Source organism: Miscanthus floridulus, chromosome 10 (assembly GCF_019320115.1).
Source record: "Miscanthus floridulus cultivar M001 chromosome 10, ASM1932011v1, whole genome shotgun sequence".
NCBI lineage: Eukaryota > Viridiplantae > Streptophyta > Magnoliopsida > Poales > Poaceae > Miscanthus > Miscanthus floridulus.
The window spans coordinates 56,039,927-56,067,898 of record NC_089589.1 but is presented as its reverse complement, the minus strand read 5'-3'; the positions used below and the strand labels follow the sequence as shown (position 1 = coordinate 56,067,898).

At 46.3% G+C, this 27,972-nt stretch overlaps 2 protein-coding genes and 1 pseudogene across 8 annotated transcripts in view; 1 reads left to right on the top strand and 2 right to left on the bottom strand.

Annotated features, from left to right (window-relative positions):
- LOC136486617 (ankyrin repeat-containing protein At5g02620-like) overlaps positions 1-14,853 on the bottom strand; it is an 89,333-nt gene extending 74,480 nt beyond the window's left edge. The window contains exons 1-2 of one of the 7 annotated variants that reach the window (XM_066483563.1): positions 14,765-14,853; positions 13,665-14,310 (exon numbers count right to left, since the gene is read on the bottom strand). The gene's annotated coding sequence lies outside the window, so the exon portion shown is untranslated. Of the gene's footprint in view, positions 1-13,664; positions 14,642-14,764 lie in introns of those variants that run through there. The other 6 variants (XM_066483564.1, XM_066483559.1, XM_066483561.1 and 3 more) reach the window with 6 other exon arrangements.
- LOC136486618 (ankyrin repeat-containing protein ITN1-like) lies at positions 4,376-5,797 on the bottom strand (annotated as a pseudogene).
- Positions 14,854-15,199: 346 nt separating the features above from the next.
- On the top strand, positions 15,200-15,622 carry LOC136488682 (probably inactive leucine-rich repeat receptor-like protein kinase At5g48380). The gene has a single exon (XM_066485526.1). It carries the CDS (start codon positions 15,200-15,202, stop codon positions 15,620-15,622), a length of 423 nt encoding a protein of 140 aa, XP_066341623.1.
- Positions 15,623-27,972: the final 12,350 nt, after the last annotated feature.

Sequence of the window (27,972 nt, the reverse complement as noted above, 5' to 3'; positions counted from 1 at the left end):
TGTCTTTGGTTGTTCCAAAGCTTCTTTGCCTTTTACATATCTGGGGTTGCCTTTAAGCACTTCTAAGCCTTCAGTAGCAGACTTCTAGCCTTTGGTATCTAAATGTGAGAGGAGGCTGGGGTTCTTTTCATCTTATTTGTCAGAAGCTGGTAGATTGGAGATGACAAATGCTGTACTGTCTGCCCTTCCAACCTTTGCTATGAGCACCTTTTTGACAAATTTCATAAGCACTGCCTTTGGAGAGGATCAGATCTTCATAGCTGAAAACCATCCAAAGCAGCCTGGCCTATGGCTTGTTTACCCAAAGTGGAAGTAGGGCCGGGAGTTCTTGACCTTCAAACTCAGAATGAATGCCTCCTCCTGAAGAACTTGCACAAGTTCTTTAACCAGTTAAATATTCCATGGGTGCAATTAATTTGGAGTTGCCACTATAATGCTAACCGATTGCCACAAGCTAGTGGCCCTGTCAAATGTTCCTTCTGGTGGCGTGATGTTCTGAAGCTGCTGAGCAAATTCAAAAGTTTTGCAGTCCTTTTGGCCAGGGATAGAGCAACTTGTTTTCTTTGGCATGATCCTTGGAACTCTACCATCTGGAGTCAACAATTTCCTGAGCTGTACTCTTTTCGTCGTGACAGATACATCTCTCTAAAAGCAGCTATTGCTCAGCCTTTACCCCGGGATTTGTTTCACCTTCAACTGAAGCTTACACCCAGTTTCAGCAACTAGTTCAATCTTTTCAGAATCTTCAGTTCCAGCATACCCCTGACAGATGGTCATACATTTGGGGGTCATCAAGTTACTCTTCTAGCAGAGCATATAGGTACCTTATTGGCCATCGACAAGTCCACCGTTGCTATTCCTGGCTCTGGCGCTCAGCTTTCCAACATAAACAGAAAGTGTTCTTTTGGCTCCTTCTAAAGGACAGGATCAGCACCAGGCAGTTGCTCAGAAGGAGATCCATGTATTTGGATGATTATAATTGTGTTTTTGCATCACTGCGATTGAGGAGGATTTGTTCCACCTATTCTTTCATTCTCCCTTTGCGATCACTTGCTGGTCCAGTTTACAGCTCCAGGTACCCAACTCTGCTGAGGTCGAAGTCATTCTAGAGGCCTTCAAGTTGCAGCTTCATCTCGATCCCTTTCTTTATGGAAATTGTCGTCACCATGTGTTGGGCGATTTGGATGGTGCGGAACAATGCTATCTTTCAGGGAGAGGCGCCTTCTATTTCAGCCTGCAACACCATATTCAAGAAAGAATTTGCTTTCGTAGTTCTACGAGCAAAGTCAAAATTCCACCGGCGAATAGATCAATGGCTGCAAGCTTATGTGTAATTTTTTTAATTTTTTGTGACTTTCTTTGTCTCGTGAGACCATTTGTACTATTTGTTTGCCTTCAATAAATTTCAGTAGGGGCTTCCACCCCTCCTGTTTCTTCAAAAAAAAAAAAATACTACTGGCTTGCAACCAGCTTGGCTGGTACAAAGTTATATATCTTATCCGCCCAGTTGAGCATGCGGTAGGCCTCAGCCCCCTCTGCGTAGTCGATGAAGACCCCCGGCGAGCTGTGATCATCGAGCTTGCCCACGTGGTTCAGCTCCTTGACGAAGGCGAGGCAGCTGAAGACGCGCAGGTAGCTTACCACCGGCTTGTGTCTGTGCCAGGCCTCATATGGTGTCTTGCCATCAAGCGCATTGGTCGGTGAGCGGTTGAGTAGGTGTACGGCGGTGATCACGGCCTCGCCCCTGTAGATCGCTGGCATGCCGCACTGCTTGAGGAGGGCACATGTCGCTGCCACCACCGTCTGATTGCGGTGCTCGACTACGCCGTTCTGCTGTGGTGAGTAGGGTGCGGAGTAGTGGCGCTGACTCCCCTCGCCGGCGCAGTACGCCGCGAACTCGGCCGCCGTGAACTCGCCGCCGTTGTCTGTGCAGAGCACCCAGAGCTTCCGGTTGCACTCCTTCTCCGCGGCTGCCTGGTGGCGCTTGATGGCGTCTACAGCTGCCGCCTTGGAATCGAGCAGCACGGCCCACATATAGCGGGTGGCATCATCGACGTGCAGTAGGAAGTAGTGCCGACCTCTAGGAGTGGCCGGTGACACTGGACCGCAGAGTTCTCCGTGCACCAGCTTGAGCTGCTCAGTGGCGCGGTAGGAGGCTTGACGCGGGAAGGGCCGGCGCTTCAGCTTGGTTACCACACAGGTGCCGCAGAGCTGTTTGACGTGGTCGACGCAGGGCATGCCATGGACCATCTCCTCCTTGCCGAGCTGCTTCAGGGCCTCGAAGTGAAGATGCCCGAAACGCTCGTGCCAGCGTCACGCCTCATCATCTCAGCGCGTGGCAAGGCAAAGGGGGTGCGCCACCTGCACATGAAGCACGTAAAGGCGGTTGCTTCCCCTATTCACCTTGGCGAGAAGACGGCGGCCTCTACCCTAGACGCACAGCACGCCATCCTCAATCTCCACCTGCGAGTCATTCTCGTCCAGCTGCCCGACGCTGATGATGGAATTCCTCAAGGTCGGGATGTAGTACACGCCGGTGAGGAGGCGGTGCTCCCCCGTCTTGGCCTTTAAGATGATCGAGCTGACTCCCTTGATCTGGACGGCAGAGGCATCACTGAACTTGATGAAGCCCTTCACGTCAGAGTCCAAGTTGGAGAAGAACTCACGCCGACTAGTCATGTGGTGCGTGGCGCCGGTGTCGAGGTACCAACCATCAATCTTGTCATTGTCGGCGCCTTTGCGGAGGAAGGCGTGGGCGCGTGGTTCGTCGAGGTGGACATGTGCGGAGCCAGCCAATGCGGAAAGGGGAAAGCTTGGACCTTTCACCCCCTCCCCTGCTTCTTGCTGCAGCTCGACGCACCCATGCACTAGGAATAGAGCAGCATCCTCCTCCCCTACTTGCGCAACGTGAGCCTGTCCACCGCGGCGTGGAGGAAGGCTGTAGTCCTTGGCCCAGTGGTCGGACCTGCCGCAGTTGTTGCAGGTGTCATTCCGGGCCGCCTTGCGCTCGGCAGCAGCACCGCCATCGGCGCCTACATGACCCGGGGCCCCTTCTCCTCCGTCTTCTTGCCGTCGCGTGGACACCAGCAACGTTCCTTGGAGGAGCCAGATGGTCTGGATCCTTCCTCCTTCTTCTTCTCGAAGGCGCGCCACTGCTCCATCGTGTATAGCAGCTTCCCTTTGGAGGTGCCCAGCTCAGCGTGAGGCCCCTCCTTGCGGTCTTGGGCCGCCTTGAGCCTCCCGGTCACGTCCTCGACGATGAGCTACTAGAAGTCGAGGAGTGTCTCGATCGACATAACAATCTCCGCATACTTCTTCGGCATACAGCGGAGGAATTTCTCCATCGTGCGCTCCTCCGTGAGGTCGGTGTCGCCGTTGTGCACCATCTGCTCCATCAGATTGGTTAGGCGAAGGGCAAAGTCCTCGACTTGCTCACAGGGCTGAAAGGCGAGGTCTTCCCCCTCCCTTCGGAGGCGCTGCTACGTCGCTCGGCGCACACGATCTCTGCCAACGCGCGCCGCGGCGATCGATTCCCACGGCAGCTTCGCCGTAGCCTTGTTGGCGAGGGAGGCGCCAAGCTCGGTGGCGATGGAGGCGCATCGGGCCTCCAGCACCCGACGATCGTCGCCATAGCTGACGCCGCCGATGTGTACCGTGTCCCACAGCCGCCGAGCCTGCAACTTGACCTTCATCAGTAGGCTCCACTCTTAGTAGTTCCCCTTGGTGAGCATCGGCCATGGTGTTCTGGCTCCAGAGTCACGGTAGACCGTCTGCAGCACCGGGGAGCGCCCGCGACGACCACGACGCCACTCTGGTGACGGTGACTGGCGGCGGCGCCCGACCAGGCTACGCGATCCTCCAGTTGGCCCCGGCTCCCACTCCATCTCGGCGCGCAGTGCCGCAGCGGCAGCCAGCGCGGCTTGAGCCGCAGTCGCTACCTCTGCGGCAGCAAGGCGTGTCGCGCGGTCGCCGGCTCCTGCTGCGTCACCGTCAGTGTTGATCACCACACTGGCGGCGGCGCGCGCTCTCACGACCTGGCTGGCGGTGGACATGACGCTCACTCACTCAGAACCCTAGAAGGCTTCGATACCAATTGTTGGCCCAAATAGATCTCAGATTTAGATTTGGGAACTATCAGAGGGCAGCTTGGCACTTGGCCGCTTGGATTGAAAGAAAATGCACTGAATTAGTTTTGACAAAGACACTCCCTTGCCTTTTATAGGCAGGGGGACTCCCACTTGCTACAGCATATTCTAACCACTAAAGTAGATGCTGAGCATATTCCTAACACTATGCTTGAAAGCTAAGGAAAGTAAAAGTGCAGAAAAAGTAAGATACAAGTGCTTTAGCACTAGGCTTATCTATAAGGAATTAAGTTAACAGTATCAGATAACAAGTTACAATTTAGTATGATAATAGCGCTAAGAGTTGAGAATAACTTGTAATCGCATTCCACATGGCTGACCTGAATTGCCATTTTTAACTGCAGCATGCAGAGCATTGTAGCCACAGGCTCCTGCATCAGCAGAACCAGAGGTCTTCAGCAGCTTCTCGTAGACATCCGTAAGGCCTCTCATCACGGCGATGAACATGGGTGACTCATTGTACTGGTTCACGGCGCGTGACAGGGCTGGCTCTGCTGCTATCAGCTCCAGGGCGAGCTCCCCATGCCCGCTGCGAATCGCATGGTGCAGCGCGTTGCACCCATTCTTGTCTCACTTCAAAGATGGCCTCACTCAGCTTCAGCTCGTGACAGTGTCTGAGGAGAAGTGAAGACAGGGAGGGATGCCCGCTCGTCATGGCGGTTAGCAGTGGTGTCTCGCCGGCCGCGTTGACGGTGGCGAGGAGAGAGTTCAGGTCCAGATTCAACGCCAAGATTTCCTTGCAGAACCACATGTGGCCATGGATGGAGGAGATGTGGAGGCAGGTGTTCCCCTGAGGAGTTGTTGCAAGGAGCATGCTTGGATTCTGCGAAGCCATGTTCTTCATTGACACCTCATCACCTGATATGGCTGCTACCAGGAGCGATCGGTCCATCAGCTGGAGTCGTCGGTCCCAAGTTCTCGATGAGGTAAAAGGTCCTAGTTTGGATCAGACGTGGAAGATTAAACAAATGGGTGGAATGCTCTCTAATTATAGTGAATAATAACAAGATATACTGAGAGATATGGTGTGCACGCGCACCTCAAGCAAAAGCAGAGAGCAGGAAACAGATGCAGAGGGCAACCAAGTGATGATAATAGAACAGCTCAAGATGTTCCTAATGATGACTGCAATGAGCCTAATGTTTGTAAACCGACATCTGGGCACAAAGGCTTTAAACAAATATCTGCGTAGAAAAGCAACCAAGTCCGCAACCAGGTTCCACGCCGAGCATATTTGAAAAGAAATGTTGGATGTGTTGGTAAGAAGAAAACGAATAAATCCACTGACTTGGCTGATATTTCAGATCTCAAATTTTGTCAGAGAAAGCCAAAAAAGATGAGGCGGTTATCAGAACTCACAGGCTCTCACCAGGTAGGTGGTTCTGCGGATGCTGTTGGAGTTGACCATGCAAACACTATTGATCTCTGAAAGGACGATAAAAGCAAAATGCCATTTGAGGCAGGAAATAATAATGACACTCCTGTTAGCACACAGAAAGTAGGTGAAACACAATCAAGACCTGTCAAGAACATTGTGAATCACAAAGGAGTAGACAAGATTGATGGTGGATCTTCTCTAATGAACTGGATGAAAACATTCATAATAAGAAAATCAAAGCACAGAAAAAGGACCCAGGACACAAGTTCTAGTAGTTATTTGTGTTTATACCACTGGAACTTGTGTGTAGGGTCGTAGGTAGCTTGGCAAAGAAATTCCAGTGTCATACACACGAATAGCTAGTTTGGGATAGCGAGTGAGAAAATCAGCGAATCCCAAATGACATACACTTTCTTTATAATCTAGTATGATGTATTATCTTACATTCAAGCAATGGAAAAACACATTGAATTTTTTCTTGTTTCTCTGGATAACTGGATATTATGAAATATTCACTTTTATTCATCAACACAGGTTTCTCTTGGTAAACATAAGATCTAGAATGGGTCTAGACTCTGTAAGGAGAATAAACCTAAGAATAAGAAGCAAGGAAAGCCAAAGATGCATGAGAAACATAATGTGATAGATGCATCCCCATGGACATTGTTGAACTTCTTGCCAGAAATCATCATGAGACGGTTGATAACTGACACCAATTTTTTGGAAAACAGTCATACTTGACCCGAGATAGCTGCAATTGATTGTGTGGAGATTGCTGCCAAGGACAGTCCAATTGATACATCAATAGAGCTTGACACTAATTTCCAAAAATCTGTGGCCATGGATGGAGGAGATGTGGAGGCAGGTGTTCCCCTGAGGAGTTGTTGCAAGGAGCATGCTTGGATTCTGCGAAGCCATGTTCTTCATTGACACCTCATCACCTGATATGGCTGCTACCAGGAGCGATCGGTCCATCATCTGGAGTCGTCGGTCCCAAGTTCTCGATGAGGTAAAAGGTCCTAGTTTGGATCAGATGCGGAAGATTAAACAAATGGGTGGAATGCTCTCTAATTATAGTGAATAATAACAAGATATACTGAGAGATATGGTGTGCACGCGCAACTCAAGCAAAAGCAGAGAGCAGGAAACAGATGCAGAGGGCAACCAAGTGATGTTTCATGGTGAAACAAGAACTTGAAAAGATTATGAGTGACCAACTCAGCCTTGATTCACCACGTATGATGCTAAGAGGTTTCAGTCCACTCAACTCAGTTTGCCAAGTCAAAAGTCCATGCTTGAAGCCCAGCCACATAAATTTTCACCTGTTGGGCGCTATGGTTGTCCCACTCACTGTGACCAACTAGTCAAGAAACAGGAGTATTTTATAGCTAATATGCGCCGTCAAAAGGAAAATACAGAAAGAGACTTTAACTTGTTATTTCAGCACATGATTTTTCGTCAACCGTGAACAAAGTTATAAACTTTCGGAGTCATTGCAGCCTGCAAGTTATATGGAAATCTTCAGACTACCCAGAAAAAGTCATCCTGACCTAAGGAACTACTGCACTACTGCATGTGTGTGTGTGTATATATATATATATATAGCTCTATCTAATATGCAGAATGGATATTTGGTACCTAAGACTTTTAGAAACCTCTTCCGTGTTGGTCCCAAGATCTCCTGCACGGATGAGCCGACCGCTCACCGTCGTTGCTGACCACACACACTATAGCTGGAGGTAGAAGAGGGATGGAGAACATAGCGCGCGCACACACACAGCACAAGCACCAGCGTTGGCCGTAGCTCTGCATAGGAGATGGCAAAACTGAACTCTCTCTCTGTAGAGCTCCGGCCAACGCTGGTGCTTGTGCTGTGTGTGTGCGCTCTGTTCTCCCTCCCTCTTCTACCTCCAGCCGTAGTGTGTGTGGTCGGCAATGATGGTGAGCGGTCGGCTCATCCGTGCGGGAGATCTTGGGACCAACAAGTGGTATCAAAGCCGTACAAGCGTCGTCGCCGGACTAACAGCTGGCGATGACGGACGGTTTGGAGATGGGCGACAGCAGCGGCGCTGCTGTGGCTGCCCAGCCATGACAGGAGGTCATCATGCGCATGGTGCGGGAGGTCAGCGGCACCAGTTGGCCGACGCTGACTCGCACCAACTATGGTGAGTGGGCGGTGACCATGAAGGTCAAGCTCAGAGCCCAACGGCTCTGGAATGCCATTGACAAGGGCACCGACAACGAAGAAGACGACATGTCAGTGTTGGAGGCTATCCTCGCTGCTGTGCCAGCGGAGTACAGGGAGCCGTTGGGTCAAAGAACTCTGCTAAGGAGGCGTGGGAGGCCATTGCAGCGATGCGCATCGGCTCCGACCGTGCAAAGAAGGCGACGGCCCAGCTCCTCAAGCAGGAGTACATCAACCTCAAGTTCAAGGATGGTGAGTCGGTGGAGGACTTCTCCCTCCGCCTGCAGTCACTCATCAGCAAGCTGAGAAGCCACGGAGTCACCATCGACGAAGAAGAGGCGGTCTCCAAGTACCTCCACTCCGTGTCGGTGAAGTACATCCAGATCACTCTCTCCATAGAGACGATGCTAGACTTGTCTACCCTCAACATTGAGGATGTGACAGGCCATCTGCGGGCGGTGGACGAGCGCATGGAGCAGGCCACAACAACGATGGACAGCGGCAAGCTGCTGCTGACAGCGGAGGATTAAGCTGCCCGAATGAAGGAGAAGAAGTCTGGGGAAGCCTCCTCCAGCCACGGTGGAGTCTATCTTACTGCTACTGGCTTTGGCAGCAGCAAAGGACTGGCGCGTCCATCATCTGGACATAAAATTGGCCTTCCTCAATGGCAAGCTGGCGGAGACGGTCTTTGTCAGGCAACCTCTGGGTTTTGCCATCAAGGGAGCGGAGCACAGGGTGCTCCGACTGCGCAAGGCGCTCAACGGGCTACGGCAGGCCCACGAGCATGAAACACCAAGCTTGACGCCATGCTGGGCGAGCTTGGGTTCACACGGTGCGCAACCGAGCATGCGCTCTACACACGGTGACAAGGAAAGGAGGAGCACGCGTGTATGTGGACGACTTGATCATCACCAGCGCGCGTGCGGAGGACACCAACAGCTTCAAGCACGAGATGGCGGCTTGTTTTTGAATGAGTGAACTCGGTGCGCTCTCCTACTACCTCGGCATCAAGGTGAGATAGGGGAAGGAGGCACTCATGCTCAGTCAGAGCGCGTACGCCTCGAAGCTATTGGAGCGGAACGGCATGGCTGAGTGCAAGCCGTGCGTGACTCCGATGGAGGAGCCGTAAAGCTGACAAAGGCCAATACCATGGCGAAGGTAGATGCAACACTGTACCGAAGCATCATCGGCGGTCTACGCTACCTAGTCCACACGAGGTCGGACATTGCGTTCGCCGTGGGCTACATCAGCCGCTTCATGGAGGATCCTCGAGAGGATCACTGGGCCACGGTGAAGCGGCTGCTGCGCTACGTCAAGGGGACGGTGGATCAGGTGATCGTTGTAACAGAACTGTCCAATTCATAAGAGCACAAGTACAATAGCAATTACCGAAGCGATCAAACTATCATACTTCAGCCCATATAAACCCGATAGTCCGATAAAATCACGAAGGATCTCAAACCAACCAACATACAAACCAAGATCGTACATGATTCAACATAATACGTCACATGTTACATCATAGTTCACAATTAGTTCACAAGTATCTCACATAGATCGGAGTTTACATAGTTATTACAAACCAAGTTCAAATAGCGGAAGCAAAGTAGTTTGACATCAACATCACACTTAGTTCAAATACATGCCAGTACCACGGTTATTTCTAGCAAAAGCAGAACAGAGAGGATATCATAGGAGTACCATGCCCCATGGTTTAGTCCTCATCCACGGTAGGATGAAGGCAGTTCTTATAGTACCCTTGATACATCATATCATCTGTAATAAGAGGGAATAAACTCTGAGTACGATAATGTACTCAGCTAGGCTTACCCGTCGTAAACAAGAAATAATAAGACACCAAGGAGTATGCAAGGCTTTATCGGTGGAGTTAGCTTGACAATATTTTGCATAAAAGCTTAAGTAACATAACTTGGAGATTTAATATCTTTAACATCAAATTAAATACCTATTCAATTAAGCATCTCTAGATTAGCACCTATACTAGAGCAATCACTTGATTAAGCTAGCAAGCATTAGTAACCATATCCGGTGTATTAATTTGAGCATCATCGTAACCATGTCTGACTAGCCATGGACGTGCCTCCATAACCCTTTTAGTCATAACTGAAACAAAACCAAGGCAAGAAACAGGCTATAGGTGACCAAGCTGAGGACATATAGTACTGTATTAGATATTAAGTGTCTGTTATAAAGTAATAAATGAATTTCACAGCCTGTAGGCGATGCATAGGTCTCACCTGCATTACCACTTGTCACGGTAGCATGTAGAGCGTTGCACCCATGGGGTCCCCCATGAGCCGCATCAGGAATCTGCAACAGCTTCTCCAAGACGTCCCCATAATCTCTCGTTACCGCGATGAACATGGGTGACTCATAACATTTGTTCACAGCTTTCGATAAGGCGGGCTCTGCTTCTTGGAACCACTCAGCAGTCTGAAATTGGAGAGGAGCGCCGGAGCCGGAGAATGGTCCAGCGTCAGGATATTCTTGCAGAAGTCCTCGTGGCCCTGGATGGAGGCGATGTGGAGGCAAGTGTTTCCTTGTGGAGTTGTCCCGAGCAGCACGCCCGGGCCATCAAGAGCCAGTAGTTGCTTCATTGATGGAACATCACCGGATGTGGCTGCTTCCAAAAGACGCCGGTCCATAGATGCTTCCTGTGACGAACTCATGATACGTGTACCCTGGTGCGATCAAGATTCTTTTTTGGTGGGCGGCCCGCCGTGACAAACTGGATTCTAAAAGCACGTCATATAGTCCAGCAGTTAGACTCCTAAAATTGTAACAACGCATTATAATATCAAGTATTTAAGTGTTCCAATGATCTTGGCAAAAATATATTTTTATATCATCTTTTGTTTTATTTGTTTTTTTGTGAGATTTTGTTTTGTTTGTTTGTATCGTGCCGGCTTTTTTTTCCCCTTCAACTCAAAGCAACTCTATGAAGCTGTTTTGGTAAACCGTTCAGTAGCAAAACAGCTCCTTCTGGTCAATGAAAAGAATGAAATGGTCATTATACCCTTCTTCATTCTTTTCTTCCTTTTTTTCCTTTTCATCATCTCCTCTTTCTTCCCCACGCCAGCCTTTCTTCTCCTCTCTCTCAACGCCTCTCTTCCCCACAGCATCAACGCCTCCCTTCATGCCCCACTATCCTTGGTAGCACCCCTGGGCCCGCACGCCTTTATGCCCTGCCCTTGCTGCATTACCACCCTTCCCGTGCAGGCACGTCGCCTCCGCCCCTCCCCGGTGGCACATCCCATCCCCAACAGCACGGCGTCTTGCTTGTGTCACAAACCCTCCCCGCACAAGTGCGCAGCCTCTGCCACCCCCCATGTTGGCCTCACCTGCCATGGCTGTGCTCGCAGGACGAACTATGGGGGACAAAGCCCATCATGGCCGCAATGGACACCCTAGGAGAAACCAGATATTTCAGCTCTTGCTCTCCCTCATCGCTTGTCTCAGTGGAAATTATGGGGCTCATGGCATGAAACTAACAGCTCTGATCTGCTTTGTTCATATAATCTGTACCAAATGGGTACTATTTGATGCATTTGACCAGAGGTAATAAACCTATACACTGTTAAAGACTTATATTTGTAAGGTAACTATGTCAAAAACTGTTACTTAATTACACAAAAAAAAGTTACTCCATATATAATACATACTCCCTCCATACTAAAAAATAAAGTCGTTTTTGGCCAGCGACACGGTCTCCAAAGCATAACTTTGACTACTTATTTTTATAAAGATATTTATCAAAAAGTGATATATGTAAATTTTTGTGAAAGTATTTTTCAAGACAAATCTATACATATGGTTTTCACATTTCCAAACTTAACAACTTAAAAGTTATTCATGATTTATATTCCCAATGTTTGACCCAAGCCTTGTCCAAAATGACTTCATTTTTAAGTATGGAGGGAGTATATCAAATGTAAGTTCCCCATTCTAGTAACACATGTTGATTAACCAAACTAATTTGTTTTTACCTTTGTATTTGTGCCTATACCCATGGGTGCACTTGGCCATTGAAACTCCGGGGTACCATTATTACTTATATTTTTTCTAACAACAGATAAACATGAGCTCAAGTTATGTTACATATACATGTGTTGGAAAATGATCTCCGGTTTTGGAGAGGATGGGCCAACACTAGACCCGTAGCACACCAAGGGGAGTGTTACGTTCCCACCTCGCGCCACCATCAGAAATGCAACTAACGACCTATGGTTGCAGCCCCAGGGTGAACGGCACTACAATATAATGGGGCGGACATCATTAAGTCGAGGCAGCCATGAGTTAGTCTCCAATCCACTGTCGTGTTCATGCAACTAGATTAGAGATCCTGTGTTAACTCCCTATTTTATCCAATATTGTCCCTTCTTCCTCACTGATCATGGTTAGTCTCCAATCCACTATCGTGTTCAAGCAACTAGATTCTCCTGTGGTTAACTCCGTATTTTCTCCAATATTGTGGCATCCGAGCCTCCTAATCTACTTTGTGAAACCCTAAGATGTGGTTTATGCCTCGGATTAAGTTAATTTTGAGGTAAATTAATTAATTAGTGCCAAATTAGTGCCCTACTGCTCAGCATTTAGCCCTATTGCTCTCGGCTCAATCTCGTTGAAGGTTGATCAAGTCTCTGATCATGATGAACCATGCAAAATCAACACGCATTAAGGAGCATTTGGGGCTAGGGTTTTGGATTAGCACACAGAAGGAGGGGAATTTGCGAATCTCAGTTCAGTTGAAGCTTTCCCCAAATTCCAAAACCCTAGATCACGAATCCCCAAACCTTTGCTCGAAATTGAACCCTAAATCTCAAGACTAGTGGCATGAGTCAGCGGATTAGTACCAGCTTTGGCGCTTTGGCCTTGGAACGAAGGTGGGATCACTGTTAGCCCGCTGACTTCACCGTCCCATGCACATGCAGCAGCCCCTACTATGGCGGATGAGGGCACCGCTGCTGCCAACACGAATCAGGGCGGCGCAGTCGCGCTGCTGCCACCGCGCATCAAGGGGTCGCCGCCGCCGCCGAGCATCAGGGCCTGTTGCAGCCCGCCGCTGCGGATAAGCCGCCACCGCCGTAGACGCGCATTAGGGGCGCCGCCGCCGATGTCGCACAGATCAGGGCGTCGCCGCCGCCGCTCAGCGCATCAAGCCGCCTCCCTGCCGCGGCTGAAGTCTCCCCACGCGCCATCTTCCTGGGCACCGGCTGGGGGCGCTCGACGAAGCCGCACGCAGCCGTGGCCACGTGCGTGCCCCGGCGAGAGGCCCCGGGCCGGGACCTTTTCTTGTCCTACGCCGTACCCTTACGCCGATGCTGGGCAGCGCTCGTGCCGTCATCACTCCGGCCGGCTGGCCGGGCTCTATCGCTCTCTCTCTCTCGGCAGCAGAGAGTGAAAAGCAAAGGACGGAGAGCAAACGAATGTGCTAGGGTTTTGGCGGGTTCGCGTTTTGTTCGAGGACGGAGTCGCCTAGACCGTCGATTATGATCCGACGGTGGAGAGTGGCTCCAGTGCTAGCAGTCCTGCGGGAAATTTGCATCACACACGAAAACGCAGCCTAGGCCCAGGTTGCATTGCTCCTAGCCCAGGTGGGTTAATGTGCTTTGCTCTAAAAAAAAGTTGGGTCAATGTGCGCCAGGCGCGTGGCACCTAGTGCCTGGTGGACAAGGCCGATCCACAGTAGCACCGACCTAGGTTCAACTCCCCGTAGAAGTGAATTTTCTATGATTTAACGACATTGTCTTTTAGGCGATATTCCCGTGGATAGCGAGGCGTCTGTGATGACTTCGTCAATCTCAAAGGTTTGCGTGAGTAGGCTGAGCTTGACTTAATGACATATACATGCTCAATCATAATCAGTGGAGTGTTAGCCATGAAGTATCAATATTAATATAAGAAACAATTAAATGGGGATACCCATATATAGTACCTGGCTGCTGAATGTGGCCGTATAGTATATGGACACGGCGGCAAGAGATGATCCAGTAACTTCAACGCGCTCAATTTCTCGTTTTCCTCAATACAGGTGAAGAAGAGGCAAGGGGTTTCAACAGGCTTGTGTACTCAACGAGAAAACAGGCTAGCTAGGCAGGCAAGAAACTTGTTCCTTGTCCGGTTGTCGCTCGCAGCAGCCTTGTTATAAACACAAGTTACACAACCGACAAATAAAGCAGTGAAAGAAAAAGGAAAAGAGAAAGAGAAAGGAGAAAAGAAAAAAAAAAAAAGAAAGATCGCTAGAATGAAGCAAAGAATCGATTGTTCTAATATAATAGTTACTGATGTGGTTGTCACATTTTGTTTTGTTTGACTCGGAGTCCGACCATAGGACAACGAGAAAAGCATTGATCCAGCGTCAGGACATCCTTGAAGAATTCCTCGTGGCCCTGGATGGTAGAGATGTCCCTGTGGAGTTGCCGCAAGCAGCACGCCAAGGATCATTAAGAGCCAGCAATTGCTTCATCGATGGAAAGTCACCAGATGTGGCTGCTTCCAGGAGACGCCGGTCCATACTGACGAACTCATGATGGCCGGCCGCCGTGAGTTCGTCAGGGGAAGCATCTATGGATGGCCGGCCGCTGTGACAAATTAAACTGGATTCTAAAGCACGTCATATTGTTTGATGAGGATATAATCATTGCATATTAGTATCTGCAGCAGTTACACTAGTATTTAATGATTTTGGTAATAAACATATACACTAGTAAATGTTTCCCATCGATATACGTGGATGGGTGCATTTGGCCGTGAAACTGCGGGGCTACTTTACTTATATTTTTTCTAATAACAAAAGATGAACAATAGCTCTTGGTATATATGTTGCATATACACACCCATATATTAGTATGGACGGCAAGAGATGATCCGGAAACTAACTCAACTGCGGGGCTACTTTACCTATATTTTTTTCTAAGAAGAAAAGATAAACAATAATAGCTCTTGTTTATGTTGCACATACACACTCTATCATCACTAGTGCAGTATTAGACATGAAGTTTTAATATAAGGATAAGGATACCCATAAAAGAATACCTGGCTGCTGAATATGGCCCCTGTAGTGTGGACGCAATACAAGTGATGAGGCAAGGAGCTACAACGGTCTAGACTATTCAATTCAATCAAAGGAAGTTGTCCCACGGTGCGGCCTCTTTATATACAAAATACAAACGCAATGGAGGGAAAAGGAAAAGGAAAAGCGAAAGGGGAAAAGAAAAAAGAAAGATACATAGATCTCAATATAAAAGTGATGAGGCAAGGAGTACTCAATCAGACAAGAGGGTAGCTAGGCACACGCATGGAATTTGTTCCTGCCCTCGCAGCAGCCTATTTATATGCAAAATACAAAAGCAATGGAGGAAAAAGGAAAAGCAAAAGCCAAAGGGGAAAGTAAAAACAGATACTTAGATGTCTAGAACGAAGCAAGGAATTAATTTTGCCAATAATGGTTAGGTTATCAGATTCTATTAGATGGATCACGGTGAGAACTCCAATCCCATTGACATCCACCTGAGCACATTTGTGGACGATGAGTATACACGCACTCTTGTGGCCGCTACAAAAGGGGATGTCTACAGCTTTGGGATTGTCAAATGCGCCACTGATCTTCAAAGGGAGTTTGGTGGATTGGATAACTTACCTGTCAAACAACTCTATACTGCAGGATGCCAACGATCTTTGATTGGGAAGGACAACAATGCTGAGCTGCTTCAATGCATGAAGTTTGCCTGCTCTTGTGTGCTTTCTTCTCCAAAGGAAAGGCCTACAGTGTTTGAGGTTTACCAGCTTCTGAGAGCTGTTGGAGAGAAATATCATTTCAGTGCAGCTGATGATGAATTGACGATGCAACCTCAAAATGCCAATCCTGAAGATGAGCTTATTGTAGCAAACTAGTTGAACCTATGTGATGAGTAGGTGCTTGTCAGATACCAAATATGATAAGAGTTGCTTTAACTTGGAATAATCAGGTTGATTAGAATCATTTCTCTATCTTTTATCAGGCAAGCACTAGGATTTGTGATTCTATTGTAATGTCTATCGATATGTGGTGTTTACATTTGTACATCCTCACCTTGCTGTGTATCCTCCGGATTGTCTTCTCGTTGTGTTGTAAGATGGATCAGCTGTATCGTCATCCAAATTTTAGCTGTAGTCGTAGCAATGTGAAACATTGTTGGCCCATCAGTGATCAGTCATGCATCTGCAGCATTGTGGTGCTTTTCGTTTAGCATTTCTGTATCATTTTCATTCTCATTTCTAAATTGAAATGTTAGACCAGTTCGAGAAGGTCTGGGACATGCTGGTAGGCACCTGGCCGGGTGTTTTGTTTTGTATATGCACGATGTGGTACTTATATATTACATTACATGATTTACATTCTGGGGCTTACGTATATAATTGGCACATATTTCTTATTTGATTTGTGGTGCTGCTTTCCAACAGCCAGATGACGCTGCAGCCAGCAGCAGACCTCTCATATCATTTCTGTGTGTCACTCTGAGAGAGTGCTACTGAAATAAGTTTATGGAACACGTGTCCATCCCTAACAGAAGAATATTTAACCCTGCAGATGGAGATATGCATCCTTTTGACTAATGTATATTTCTTCCTCGAAAGGCCAGCACTTCTGTTTCCTGTCTACGGCTCCAAATATAAAACCCATAAGTTTTGTTGCAAACAGTTACCTTTGAAAAAAATATGAATTATGATGACTGTTAGACCTATAGGATCACTAGGAACATAGATCTAGCCGGGTACTTGCTGTTGAATAGAATCACGAGCCCTAGTACATCTACTATTGCAACGAGAGACATAGAGGGGTGGAGTAGAAGATGGACGTATCAAACCTGACACCGTAGTGGAAGATCCGCTCGCGTCCGCCATGGAGTCGATCTACGCTAGGGTAGCGATGGTCGGGGAAGAGGACGTCGGTGATGGGCAGTGGCGACCGGCGGTAAAGGCAGTGAAGTCCGGTGACGCATTTCGGAGGCGGCGCGGCTGGTGGCTTTCCGTCACTGGCTGCGCCCCTTTCTGATCGGATTAGGGTTTAGATGTCGGTGGGGAGCTCGGCTTAGGTCAACCTCGTGATAAGAGCCGCCGCCCCCCACCTCTTTTTATAGCGCAGTGTGACAGGCGCCCTCCAGCCATGGTGGGGTGGGCGCCCCTGATCAGGGCGCGAATCAAAGGCCCAACTGGGCCGTTGTGTCCAGTTAGGATTAGAGATCAATCTAACAATCTCTCCCTTGATCTCTTTCCATCTTTTACTTTCATATCATTTACTTTTGTTCATTCCATTACAGATTAGCGCATAGAGCATGTCTCATCGTCACGGTCCATTGCCGATAGATTTAACAGCTACAACACACCACTCTGTTCTAAAATAGATACTTATCTTTGGGTCTTCTTTTGTCCAGGAATTATAGGTTTTCCCTTAAACCCATGCTAGCTACATATTCTCTGAACACGTTAGGTGGTAAGCCTTTTGTAAGCGGATCTGCGAGCATCTTTTCAGTACTTATATGCTCAAGACTTATGATCTGATCCTGGACTTTATCTTTCACAACATAATACTTTATGTCAATGTGTTTGGCAGCACCACTTGACTTATTTTTGTGAGCATACTGTACTGCAGGATTATTATCGCAGTATAACTTAAGTGGTCTATAGATGTCGTCAACTACCTTCAAACCGGGTATGAACTTCTTTAGTCAGTTCACCTGCCCCGTTGCCTCATAACACGCTACAAACTTGGCATACATTGTGGACAATGTAGTGACGGTTTGCTTTGAGCTTTTCCATGAAATAGCTCCCCCTACGAGAGTGAATACATATCCAGACGTGGATTTTCTATCATCTCCCGCATAATCAGAATCTGAATATCCCACTATTTGGAGTGAATCAGATCTTCTATACGTCATCATGAGGCCTTTCGTTCCTTGCAAATAACGCAAGACTTTCTTTACTAATTTCCAGTGTTCTATTCCAAGATTGCTCTGGAATCTGCCAAGTAACTCGGTAACAAATACCAAGTCAGGGCATGTACATACTTGAGCATATTGCAAGCTTCCGACAGCTGAAGCATATGGAACCACTTTCATTTGATCGATCTCATATTGGTTCCTGGGGTATTGAAAATCCCCATATCTATCGCCCTTGACTATAGGAGCAGGTGAGGGACTACATTTGTGCATACTGAATTTCTTTAAAAAAAATTCTATTATGCCTTTTGTGACAGTTCTAATACCCCTTTACTTCTATCTCGGTGAATCTCAATCCCTAGAACGAACGAAGCTTCACCAAGATCTTTCATATCAAATTTTGAGGACAAAAACTTCTTTGTCTCTAGCAATAGACTGACATCACTACTAGCAAGTAAGATATCATCCACATACAGGACAAGAAAGATAAACTTCCCATTCTTAAACTTTGTATAGACACAATTGTCCTCTACATTCTCTTTAAACCCAAAATTCCTTATTGTCTGATCAAACTTTAAGTACCACTGTCTTGAAGCTTATTTTAATCCATAAATGGATTTCTTTAGGCGGCATCCCATTCTTTTTTTTCCTTCCATGACAAAACCTTTCGGTTGTGCTATGTAAACATTTTCCTCTAAATCCCCGTTGAGAAATATCGTCTTTACATCCATCTGATATAATTCTAAATTGTAATGTGCCACTAATGCTATTATGATTCTGAAGGAATCCTTACATGAGACTGGAGAAAAGGTCTCATTGTAATCAATCCCTTCTCTTTGCGTAAAGCCTTTTGCCATAAGTCGTGCTTTATATATCTCTATATTCCCTTGAGAGTCAAGCTTTGTTTTGTAGACCCATTTACAGCCTACTGTTTTGACTCCTTTAGGAATTATCTCCAAATCTCAAACTTTATTGGCATTCATAGATTTTATTTCATCTTCCATGGCCTCAAGCCACTTTGATAAATGATCACTTCTCATGGCTTCTTCAAATGAGGTGGGATCATCCTCCATTTGAAATTCCTCAGTGTTGTACACTTCATAATCAGTAGGAATAGCTGATTTTCTAACTCTTTGAGACCTTCTAGGGGCTTCCACATTTGGCATATCTTCTGTTTGAGGCTATTGTTGCTCCCCCTCATTTGTGGCAATAGGTTCTATAGGATCCTGAAGAACAGGTTCCTCATCATCATTCATTGTTGCCACAGGTAGAATAACAACAGGTGCTGGCACCACAATATCTTGCACTGTCAGTGCAGTGACAGCAGGTAGTGAGAAAAATGGCTCATGAATCATCAGAGTGGGCGCATACACCTGCTTCTCTTCAAGGTCAATTTCTCGAGCTACCATGCTCCCCCTCATCATTTCATCCTTTAGGAAGTCTACGTGTCTCGTTTCCACAAACTTTGTATGTCTGTCTGGACAGTAGAAACAAAAACCTTTTGACTTTTCTGGGTAACCAATGAAATGGCAACTAACTGTTTTGGGATCTAACTTCTTAATGTTTGGGTTAAATACTTTAGCCTCAGCAGGACTCCCCCACACACGTAAGTGGTTTAGTGAGGGTACTCTTCCTGTCCACAACTCATCACTACTAAAAAAGTGCACATCTGAGACGATCTAATAATGTCATAGTAAACGCTAAAAGCGTCATGGAAATATATCTGTGACGAAGTTATGATGAAATTCTGTTCGTCATCTTTGTAGCATCACAAATGTTGCACTGTGACGATTTGTCGTGTTTCATCACAGATAAGTTTACATCCGTGATGATTTGGGCACCGTCACTGAACTATTTCAGCAGGCGTTGTAGTGGACACGTGTATGACGGTAATGTTGACGCGTTTCATTCGCTCAGGACGACACGTGTCTTAAGCTAAGGTTCACACGTGTGTGACTATGAGTACGGCATGTGTCCTAAAATAAGGTTGACACATGTTTCAATATGAGGTTGACACGTGTATGTTCTGTGAGGTCGACATGTGTATTTCTGAGAGGTTGACACGTGTATTTCTGAGAGGTTGACACGTGTATTTATGAGAGGTGGACACGTGGCATTATCTTAACGCTGGTGATGACGTGGCAGTACGTGAACGATGATGTTTTTTCATCATAAATTCTTTGATTGGATAAAATACAGGCTGCAGCCGTGCCTGATCACTCATTTCAGAAACAAAACATAATTTACCACATACAACAATTCATACATCATACACAGTTTATACATCACATGTTTAAATGTTCTCACAACCAAAGTTCCCAAACACAGGGGAACCACAAACACAGGGGAACCACAAGTTCCATAGGTTCACATCACTTGAACCACAAGTTCACAAACAAGTTCCACAGACCAGGCAATCACAAAATAAGTTCACAAGTGACAACTGACAGACCAAGTTCAGCAACTTATTATGAGTACCAGCAGTAGCGACACGAGTACCAGCAGTAGCGACACGGCCCAGCACAACCATGGATTGCAGAGGAACCTAGGCAGGACAGGAACAAGCTAAGTAGCTCGATTACCTGAGTTGAGGCCCAAGATGCGCTGAAGGATCATATCATTAGCTTCTTGTTTCTTCTTGAACTCCTCCAGCTCTTGCTGGTTCTTGAGCACAACTTCTTGGGTCCTGGCCATGGATTCTTCTATTTCTGTAGCTTTCTTCTTCAGATGGACCAATTGTTCTTCAAGATTATCAGCCTGTTCCTTCTTCGCCTGTACCTATTCCCGAAGTTGTGCCTCTCTTGCAGCTAATGCAGCAGACTTGCTTACTGGTGTTTCAATACCAGCATTCTTGAGGAATGTACAAGCTGCACTGGTTTGTGAGAGAACCTTCAAAACTGTCTCAGTACTAGATCTTGGTGTCTCCAAGTCTTAAGCAGGCTGAGCCAACATATCTTCCATGGTACTCTACAACAAACAGGTGCAACATTAGTAAGTTCATTATGCAGAATCTATTTCACAAGCCAAGTTATGAAAACCATCACAAAACATATTGCTGCATACATTTTAAAGTACATGAACATCAAAGATATGAATATCCTATCCATGTAATAATGCCATCTATCAAGCATATAGGGACAACTATTTATTTCCTAAGCACAGATAGGACCATCCTGCTAGCATATAGGAAAAGTAACAACCAGCAATCATATAGGAACATCTTTTCTATGTACTAATCTCACCCAGCAAGCATATAGGAACATCAACATAGCATTTCATAGTCATGTACAAACAAACCATGCACTACCTTCTAGAAAGCATGTAGGAACCCAACTTAGCATTTCTCAACCATGCACAACCTTCCAGCAAGGGTGTAGGAACCCAACTTAGCATCTCACAAGCATATAGGAACACAACTTAACATTTCAGAACAATGCACACAACATATGATTCCATATATAGGCATAAACACATGAACAACTTTCTATGTACTCATCCCCTCCAGCAAGCATGTAGAACAACCTTCCATTTCATAAAGACCTGATAGAACCATTGACACACAACATCTAAGCATATGAACATACTTTCCATGTACTAATCCCATCCGGCAACTGTAATTAGCATAAATTCACACATATACTCAATCCCAACAAGCAATGATATGTAGGCACTTACAACTGTTTCTTTGACCACATTAGTCATACCCTTCTTCTTGCTGGTATGCAATTCCTTGAAGATCTCAACTGCATCCACCTCTCTGTCCTTGTTTTTCTCCTTCTTTACATAATTATAGCGGGAAATGCAGCAAAATTAGCTTTTGTTTGTAGACAACTTTATAGGAAATAGATATGTATGTTTAAATCAGATACAATGTATTGTCCCAGTGTTTTAGCACTTACAAATGCGTACAAGTGTGAGATGTAGCTTCAAGATCCCGTCGCTTGATGGTGTCTAACCTTCTCACGGTTTATCTTGTTCTTCCGAGCAGTTTCCTATAAGACATATATCTAAATGAAAGACAACATAGAGAGAACAAAAAACTTTCTTTACAACATCATGATACCTTTGCTTTTGGAGTAGATCACATCGCCACGAGTGCCTTCCACTCTTCGTCAGAAATACTAGGAACAGGGGAAGTAGTGGGGACTTCATTAGCCGGTATACCATTGAAGTACTTGTTCTTCAACAAATATCTCCTCTGGCGTACAACACCTTGGAGTATATTGCTGTAGGCTTGAACTGTTGGCTCATCCTTGTCATCAACTGCCAACCTAACCTGCAAAAGTCAATCACCCAGTGGAGTTAGCTCTTAGCATTTGGTATAGTTACTTATTGAAGGTACCAAATAGATATGGAAGGTATCAATTTACTTACAGATAACCGGCCCATGAATTCTTTCAGTTGGCTTTCATCTTTCTTGTAATGTTTCTAGTGAGTTAGGATAGGCATGCTCTTCCTAGTGATAAGTCCAGCCTCTGAAGCTAGCTTAGCAGCTTGTACAGGCTTCTCTGGCCTTCTCTTCCCTGCAGCAATTTTAATTGGCAATCTCTTTCCCATAGATTTTGTCATATTGTCCAGCAATTTGCCTTTTGTTGGTGGTCTTGGCTTTCTTGGAGCACGTTGTCGAGCTACAAAAGTGATGCTGTTAGTGTCAGAGTAATCCATGTAAATCAAAGAATGTGAGAAAGCATGGTCTATTACTTGCCTTGAGGAATAGCATCTAACTCTTCTGTGACCTCATCTTCATTTGTATTATTTGGGTCATCAAATACAGAAAACTCCAGAACAGGACTTGGGGGATGTTCTTCTTCCCCTTGTCCCACAGTTGCTGTCTCAGTGTTCTCTGGTAGTGGAGTTGACCATCCCTTAGCCATAACAGTGGGGTGGTTGGTGATGTACTTCTTTCCAGACCTGGTTGCAACTCCAGGAGTTGCCTCACTGCCGCCAATTGCCCTGACTCTTTTCATGCCACCTGGAGGCATCTTGGTCTTCTTCTTCCACTTTGTGCCCTGCTTGTTGCTTTTCTCAGTTTCCTAATACAGAAGGGTAAACAAATCTATTATTAGAACTTGCATTAAAATGTACATCGCACAGTGTAATGTAAAAAAACCCCCACCACAACTATTTCATCTTCCTCTTCCTGGCTGCCCTCAGCTCCAGGAAGATACTCCAATGAATCTGACCCCTCCCCATGACCATTCTTGTTTCTTGGCTTGTCCGGGTTCTGAGAACTTGCATTTGCCATGCTTTCATTAATAGAAGCAGCCAAGGTACGAATACCCAAGGATTCCATGAACCTTTTGTTCTCCGCGACTTCCAAGTCCCTCAGCCTTTCATAGTACCCTATTTATTTGTAAATGAATTTTAGTCCAATTGATCCCTACACCATAAAACCTAAACAATAAACCCTAACATCTTACCCGTCATCCATAAAACCTAAACCCTGCCTAGTGAACACATGCCTAGTGAACACAGTAATCCGTAAAACCTAAACCCTACCTAGTGAACAAAACCATACACCTAAAAGGGGAAGCATTCGGCAGAACCTAGGCTCAGGGGGGCAGAGGAGTGTTGCAGTTCGTTTAGGCATTGTTGATGAGAGTTATATCTCCGCTGGGGTGGACGATCTCCGGCGATGTAGTCATGTGGCTCCTCCATCTCCGGGTCGCAGGTCACGTCTCTGTGGCGGATCTGGGCGGGGCAAAATGGGCAGCAGCGGATCTGGGCGGTAAGAGGGTGGTGGTGGGTGGGCTCTAGGTGGGCAGCGGCGTAGGGGATCTTGGAGGGCGGCGGTGGAGGCGAACTAGGGTGGCGGCGGAGTGGATCTTGACGGGCGGCGGTGGAGTGGATGCGGGAGGAGTGAAATGAGACCGAGTGGAGTGGATTCACGGATATATAGTCCGTTGTATATTTACTATTTTATCCCTGCTGTAGTCAATCAAGAGTCGACGTGCTTGAGGGCAGTTAGGGGATTTTCTCAGCTACCAAAGTTTGGGCGGGGGATTCGCGTCGACCACCGGGCGTTTAGGCGGGAGGAGTGAAAAGAATTTTCTTTTTTTTTTGTCAGGAAAAATGGTTCTTTCTTTAGCTTTTGGGGACTATTTTTGTGTTGAAAAATGATATTTGTTTCTCTAAAATTGATATCAATTTCCATTTGCCTATGATTCAGACTTTTATGTTTATAATGATGTTTTATGTACCATAGTAATCCAAAATGATATTTTTTAGTCTTTGTAACCTTCTTTGATACATCAAAATTACAAATTATATAGTCATTATATAATATATATGAAAACATTCTTTGATTTTTCAAAGTAAATGTGAAAGATGATAATCTGTGGGCTCTAAAATTATAGAGACATGTAGGTCTTATTTTGTGTGCACTATATACATTATAGGATGATATATCCAAGTACTATGTGCACTACACTACTTATTTAGTGAGTGCATTAATGAATTCAAACACTTAACAATGTTCTAACAACACACATGTATGTGGCATTTGTTTACTTCATAAGATCATATAAATCGATCCATGTATGTGTGCTTGGTTATACACATAAGATCTATATGTCTCCTATCATAGCTATATGCACTTAAACTATGCACTACTTAAGATAGTATACATGATTTGATATAGAAACACACATAAATAGGTAGGCATTACATAAGATCACATAAGATTAAATGAACACACTTCACTTGATATGAACACACTTCACTTGATATATGAACACACATAGCTTATGCATGAACACACATATCTTATCCATTGATATATATGAACCGTTTTGAACTTTAGTGATCAAGGTACAATTACTTTACTTGAATGTTGCACTTAACATTGCAATAAAAAATTAGGTTCAAATCTGCATCAAAATACACTGAAATCGTGGATTTGACCATGATTTGACCATCATGGGCCCACCCGTCAGCCTCTTACCCGAGGTGAACTGAGTCCAACCAGTTCAAGAGCTGATTGGGTTGGCCTACCCGTCAGCCACCCAACGGCCGTAGCCCAAATCCCCCAAATCGAACACAATCTGCCCAAATCCCCCAAATCTGCTGCACCCGCCGTCGTGCATCCACTCCACCGGCGAGCCCCTGCCAACGCACGTCCACTCCACTGGCGAGCCCCCACCGCCGTGGGTCCACACCACCTTCCATCCCCACCGCCGTGCTCCCACCTAGCGGTCAGCCCCGCTGTTGTGCTCCCACCCACCGTTCAGCCCCGCCGTCGTGCTCCAAACCACCTCGGTTAGGGTTCGAGCGCCATGGCAACCAACTCTGGGTCAAGCTCGTCCTGAAACTCCATTGCACGCTATGGAGAGCCGTCCCCGAATGCCTCCCCAATTCCATATCACCATCTGCCCTACTTGTACACGCCAGCAGTCAATTGCTTCTGCGATGAGAGGGCACCCAGGTGGGTATCATGGAGTGATGCGAATCCAGGAAGGAGGTATCACTGCTGCTACAAATATCAGGTGAGTTCAATTTACATTGAGTTCAATTTGCAATGAGTTCATTTATATAGAGTTTGTCTAACAAAGTGCAATTTTCTTGTGGATGCAAGGATGGTGGTTGTAATTTCTAGGAGTGGCTAGATCCAAAGCCAACTGAGCATCAGATCGAAATACTTGTTGATCTGTGAGATGCAGTCAAGGCCCTTCGTAAGAAGAACATATCTCTTGAAGTGGAGAACAGTGAACTAGCATATTTGGTGGATGAAGCACATGCCAAGTATGTTGTACTGGTGAAGGAGAATGAGGAGCTTGTCAAGGAGAAGGAGGAGGCCAAGGCACTTGTCAAGGTCTGTTGTCATTCTATGAAGGTCCTTGCTGTGGCACTTGCTGTCTGTTTGGCACTCCTGGTGGCCACATGCAGTAAAGGTCCTCAGCCAAGGCCTATGATGCTTCAGCTGTTGTGAAAGAGTTGTATCAATGTTTGAATTAGATTAGTTTGAATGAGTTTTATGTATTAGCTAAGTCTTAGAACTGTATGTCGTAGCTTTGGAGAACTGTATCCATTAGCTTAGTCTGACTGAGTTGGATTTTGAGAAGTGTATGAATGAGTTCCTGGTATCAATGTATCAATGACTTCCTAGTATCAATGTATCAATGACTTCATGGTATCAATTGTGTGAGAATTGTTTGTGAATTGCCAACTAAAGATCTACCTGTTCCAATTGTTTGCCAACTAGAGCGGACCTTCGGCTAAACAATTTTGGCTCCTTGTCCTTCTATCCTCGCTTCTTTTTCTTGGTACCATCAGCCTTACCAGGAGTAACATCTTTTAATTTCTCTAGACACTCCAATGTCTCATGCATACTCAACTTTCCTAGCTCACCCCGGTTCTCTCGGTGTCCATCAAAGGCCAAGCTTCTTCTCCACTTGTGGGTTTTATCAAGATAGCGACGGTGTCCAATGTAACATATCTTCTTCCTAAGACTCCTTGATAATGGATCTTTGTTGCAGTAGATACATGCATAGTAACCTTTAGTGATTCGCCCTGACAATACACCCAAAGCTGGATAATCATGGATGCACCATAGTACTGCACCACGAAGGTCAAACTTCCCACTAGTGAATGCATCATATGTACTGACTCCCTCCCAGAGTTTTAACAATTCCTCAATGAGAGGCTATAAGAATACGTCAAAGTCCTTGCCTGGAGACTTTGGTCCTGGGATGAGCAATGCCATTATGCAGTTGGATGCAGCGATGCATGACCATGGAGGTAGATTGTATACCTTTACAAGTACAGGCCACATGCTATAAGTTGTGTTCATGTTTCCAAATGGATTAAACCCATCTGTTGCTAAACCAAGCCTTAGGTTTCTGGCATCTCTAGCAAAGCTTGGAAACACAGCATCAAAATCTTTCTAGGCTAAGCCATCAGCTGGATGGGTCATTTCATTCTCCACAGCAACCCTTTTATCCTTGTGCCACCGGGTCTCCTCCGATGTTGCTTTGTTTGCAAACATCCTCTTCAGCCTTGGTATAAGAGGAAAATATCTCAAAATCTTTTTAGGAATCCATTTGGCAGCATCTCCATCTACCCACCTAGATTCCTTGCATTTTGGGCAGATGTCATGTTTTTCAAGTCCTTTGCGAAACAACACACAGTTATTGTCACAGACATCGATTAACTCATATCCAAGGCCCAACTCTTTGAGATACTTCTTTGCTTTGTCATATGAATCTGGAAGACAACAATTAGGGAATGACCGTAACAATAACTTCAAAAATGTACTGAATGTTGTGTTGCTGACCCTGTAGTATGACTTAATATGTAGCAATCTTACTAGAAAAGAGAACCTAGACTGAACTGAACCCGAGCAAAGAGCATGTTTTGCATCTTCAAGAACTTTCACAAGCATAGGTTGTTCTCCATCTTGTTGTACAGCTATGTACAAGTCTGCAATCATCTCTACCGAATCATGATCATCTTCATTGTCGGGCTCCTCCACATCTACCACATCACCTAGATAGGCAGGTACATTTTCATCCTCTCCAAATTCCACAATGTCAACATCAAAATCTTCTCCATGGTGTACCCACCGAGTATATGTAGCTGACCATCCATGGAGATAAACATGGTCATGCACATCTTTCAGACTCTGTGAAGACTGATTCAGACAATTGCGACATGGGCAACGTATAGCATCATTCAGACTGAATCTATCTCGAACAAAAGACATAAACTGATCAACACCTGCAGTGAACTCATCGCTGAACCAAGTAGCATGAATCCATGTTCTATCCATCTTCTGAATGCAAAAAAAATTAGGCCTAAGTAGCCGAACAAAAGCAATGAACCGCTCTACCAATCCTTGTCTAAACATCTACTGCTCTAGAAATTTCAAGCAATGGGAGGGGACAATACCTCTAAGTAGATGAAGTAGCCACCCTAGCACGCCGCCAGTGCACACCGAAGCAGCTACGCTGCAGCAGGTGCCCACCGGAGCAGCCCGCTACGCCGCCAGAGGAGCTGCCCGCCAGCGCATCCCGTACCAGCTAGGCTGCTAGAGCGGTTCGCCGGAGCTGTCCGCTGGAGAGGCTCGCCGTAGATGCCCGAGAGGCACGCCGCCGGCGGAGAACCTACTCTGCAGCAGGTGCCCGCCGGAGCAGTCCGCTACACCGCTAGAGCAGTTGCCCGCCAGCGCATCCCGTACCAGAGCGGTTCGCCGGAGCTGGCCGTCGGAGAGGCTCGCCGCCAGCGGAGAACCTACTCCCGCCCTCTGCCGGATTTGGGTTGGGTTTGGATCTGGGGTAGCACGATTGGATTGGGTTTGAGTCAAAGAACTGATTCAATAAACGAATAAGA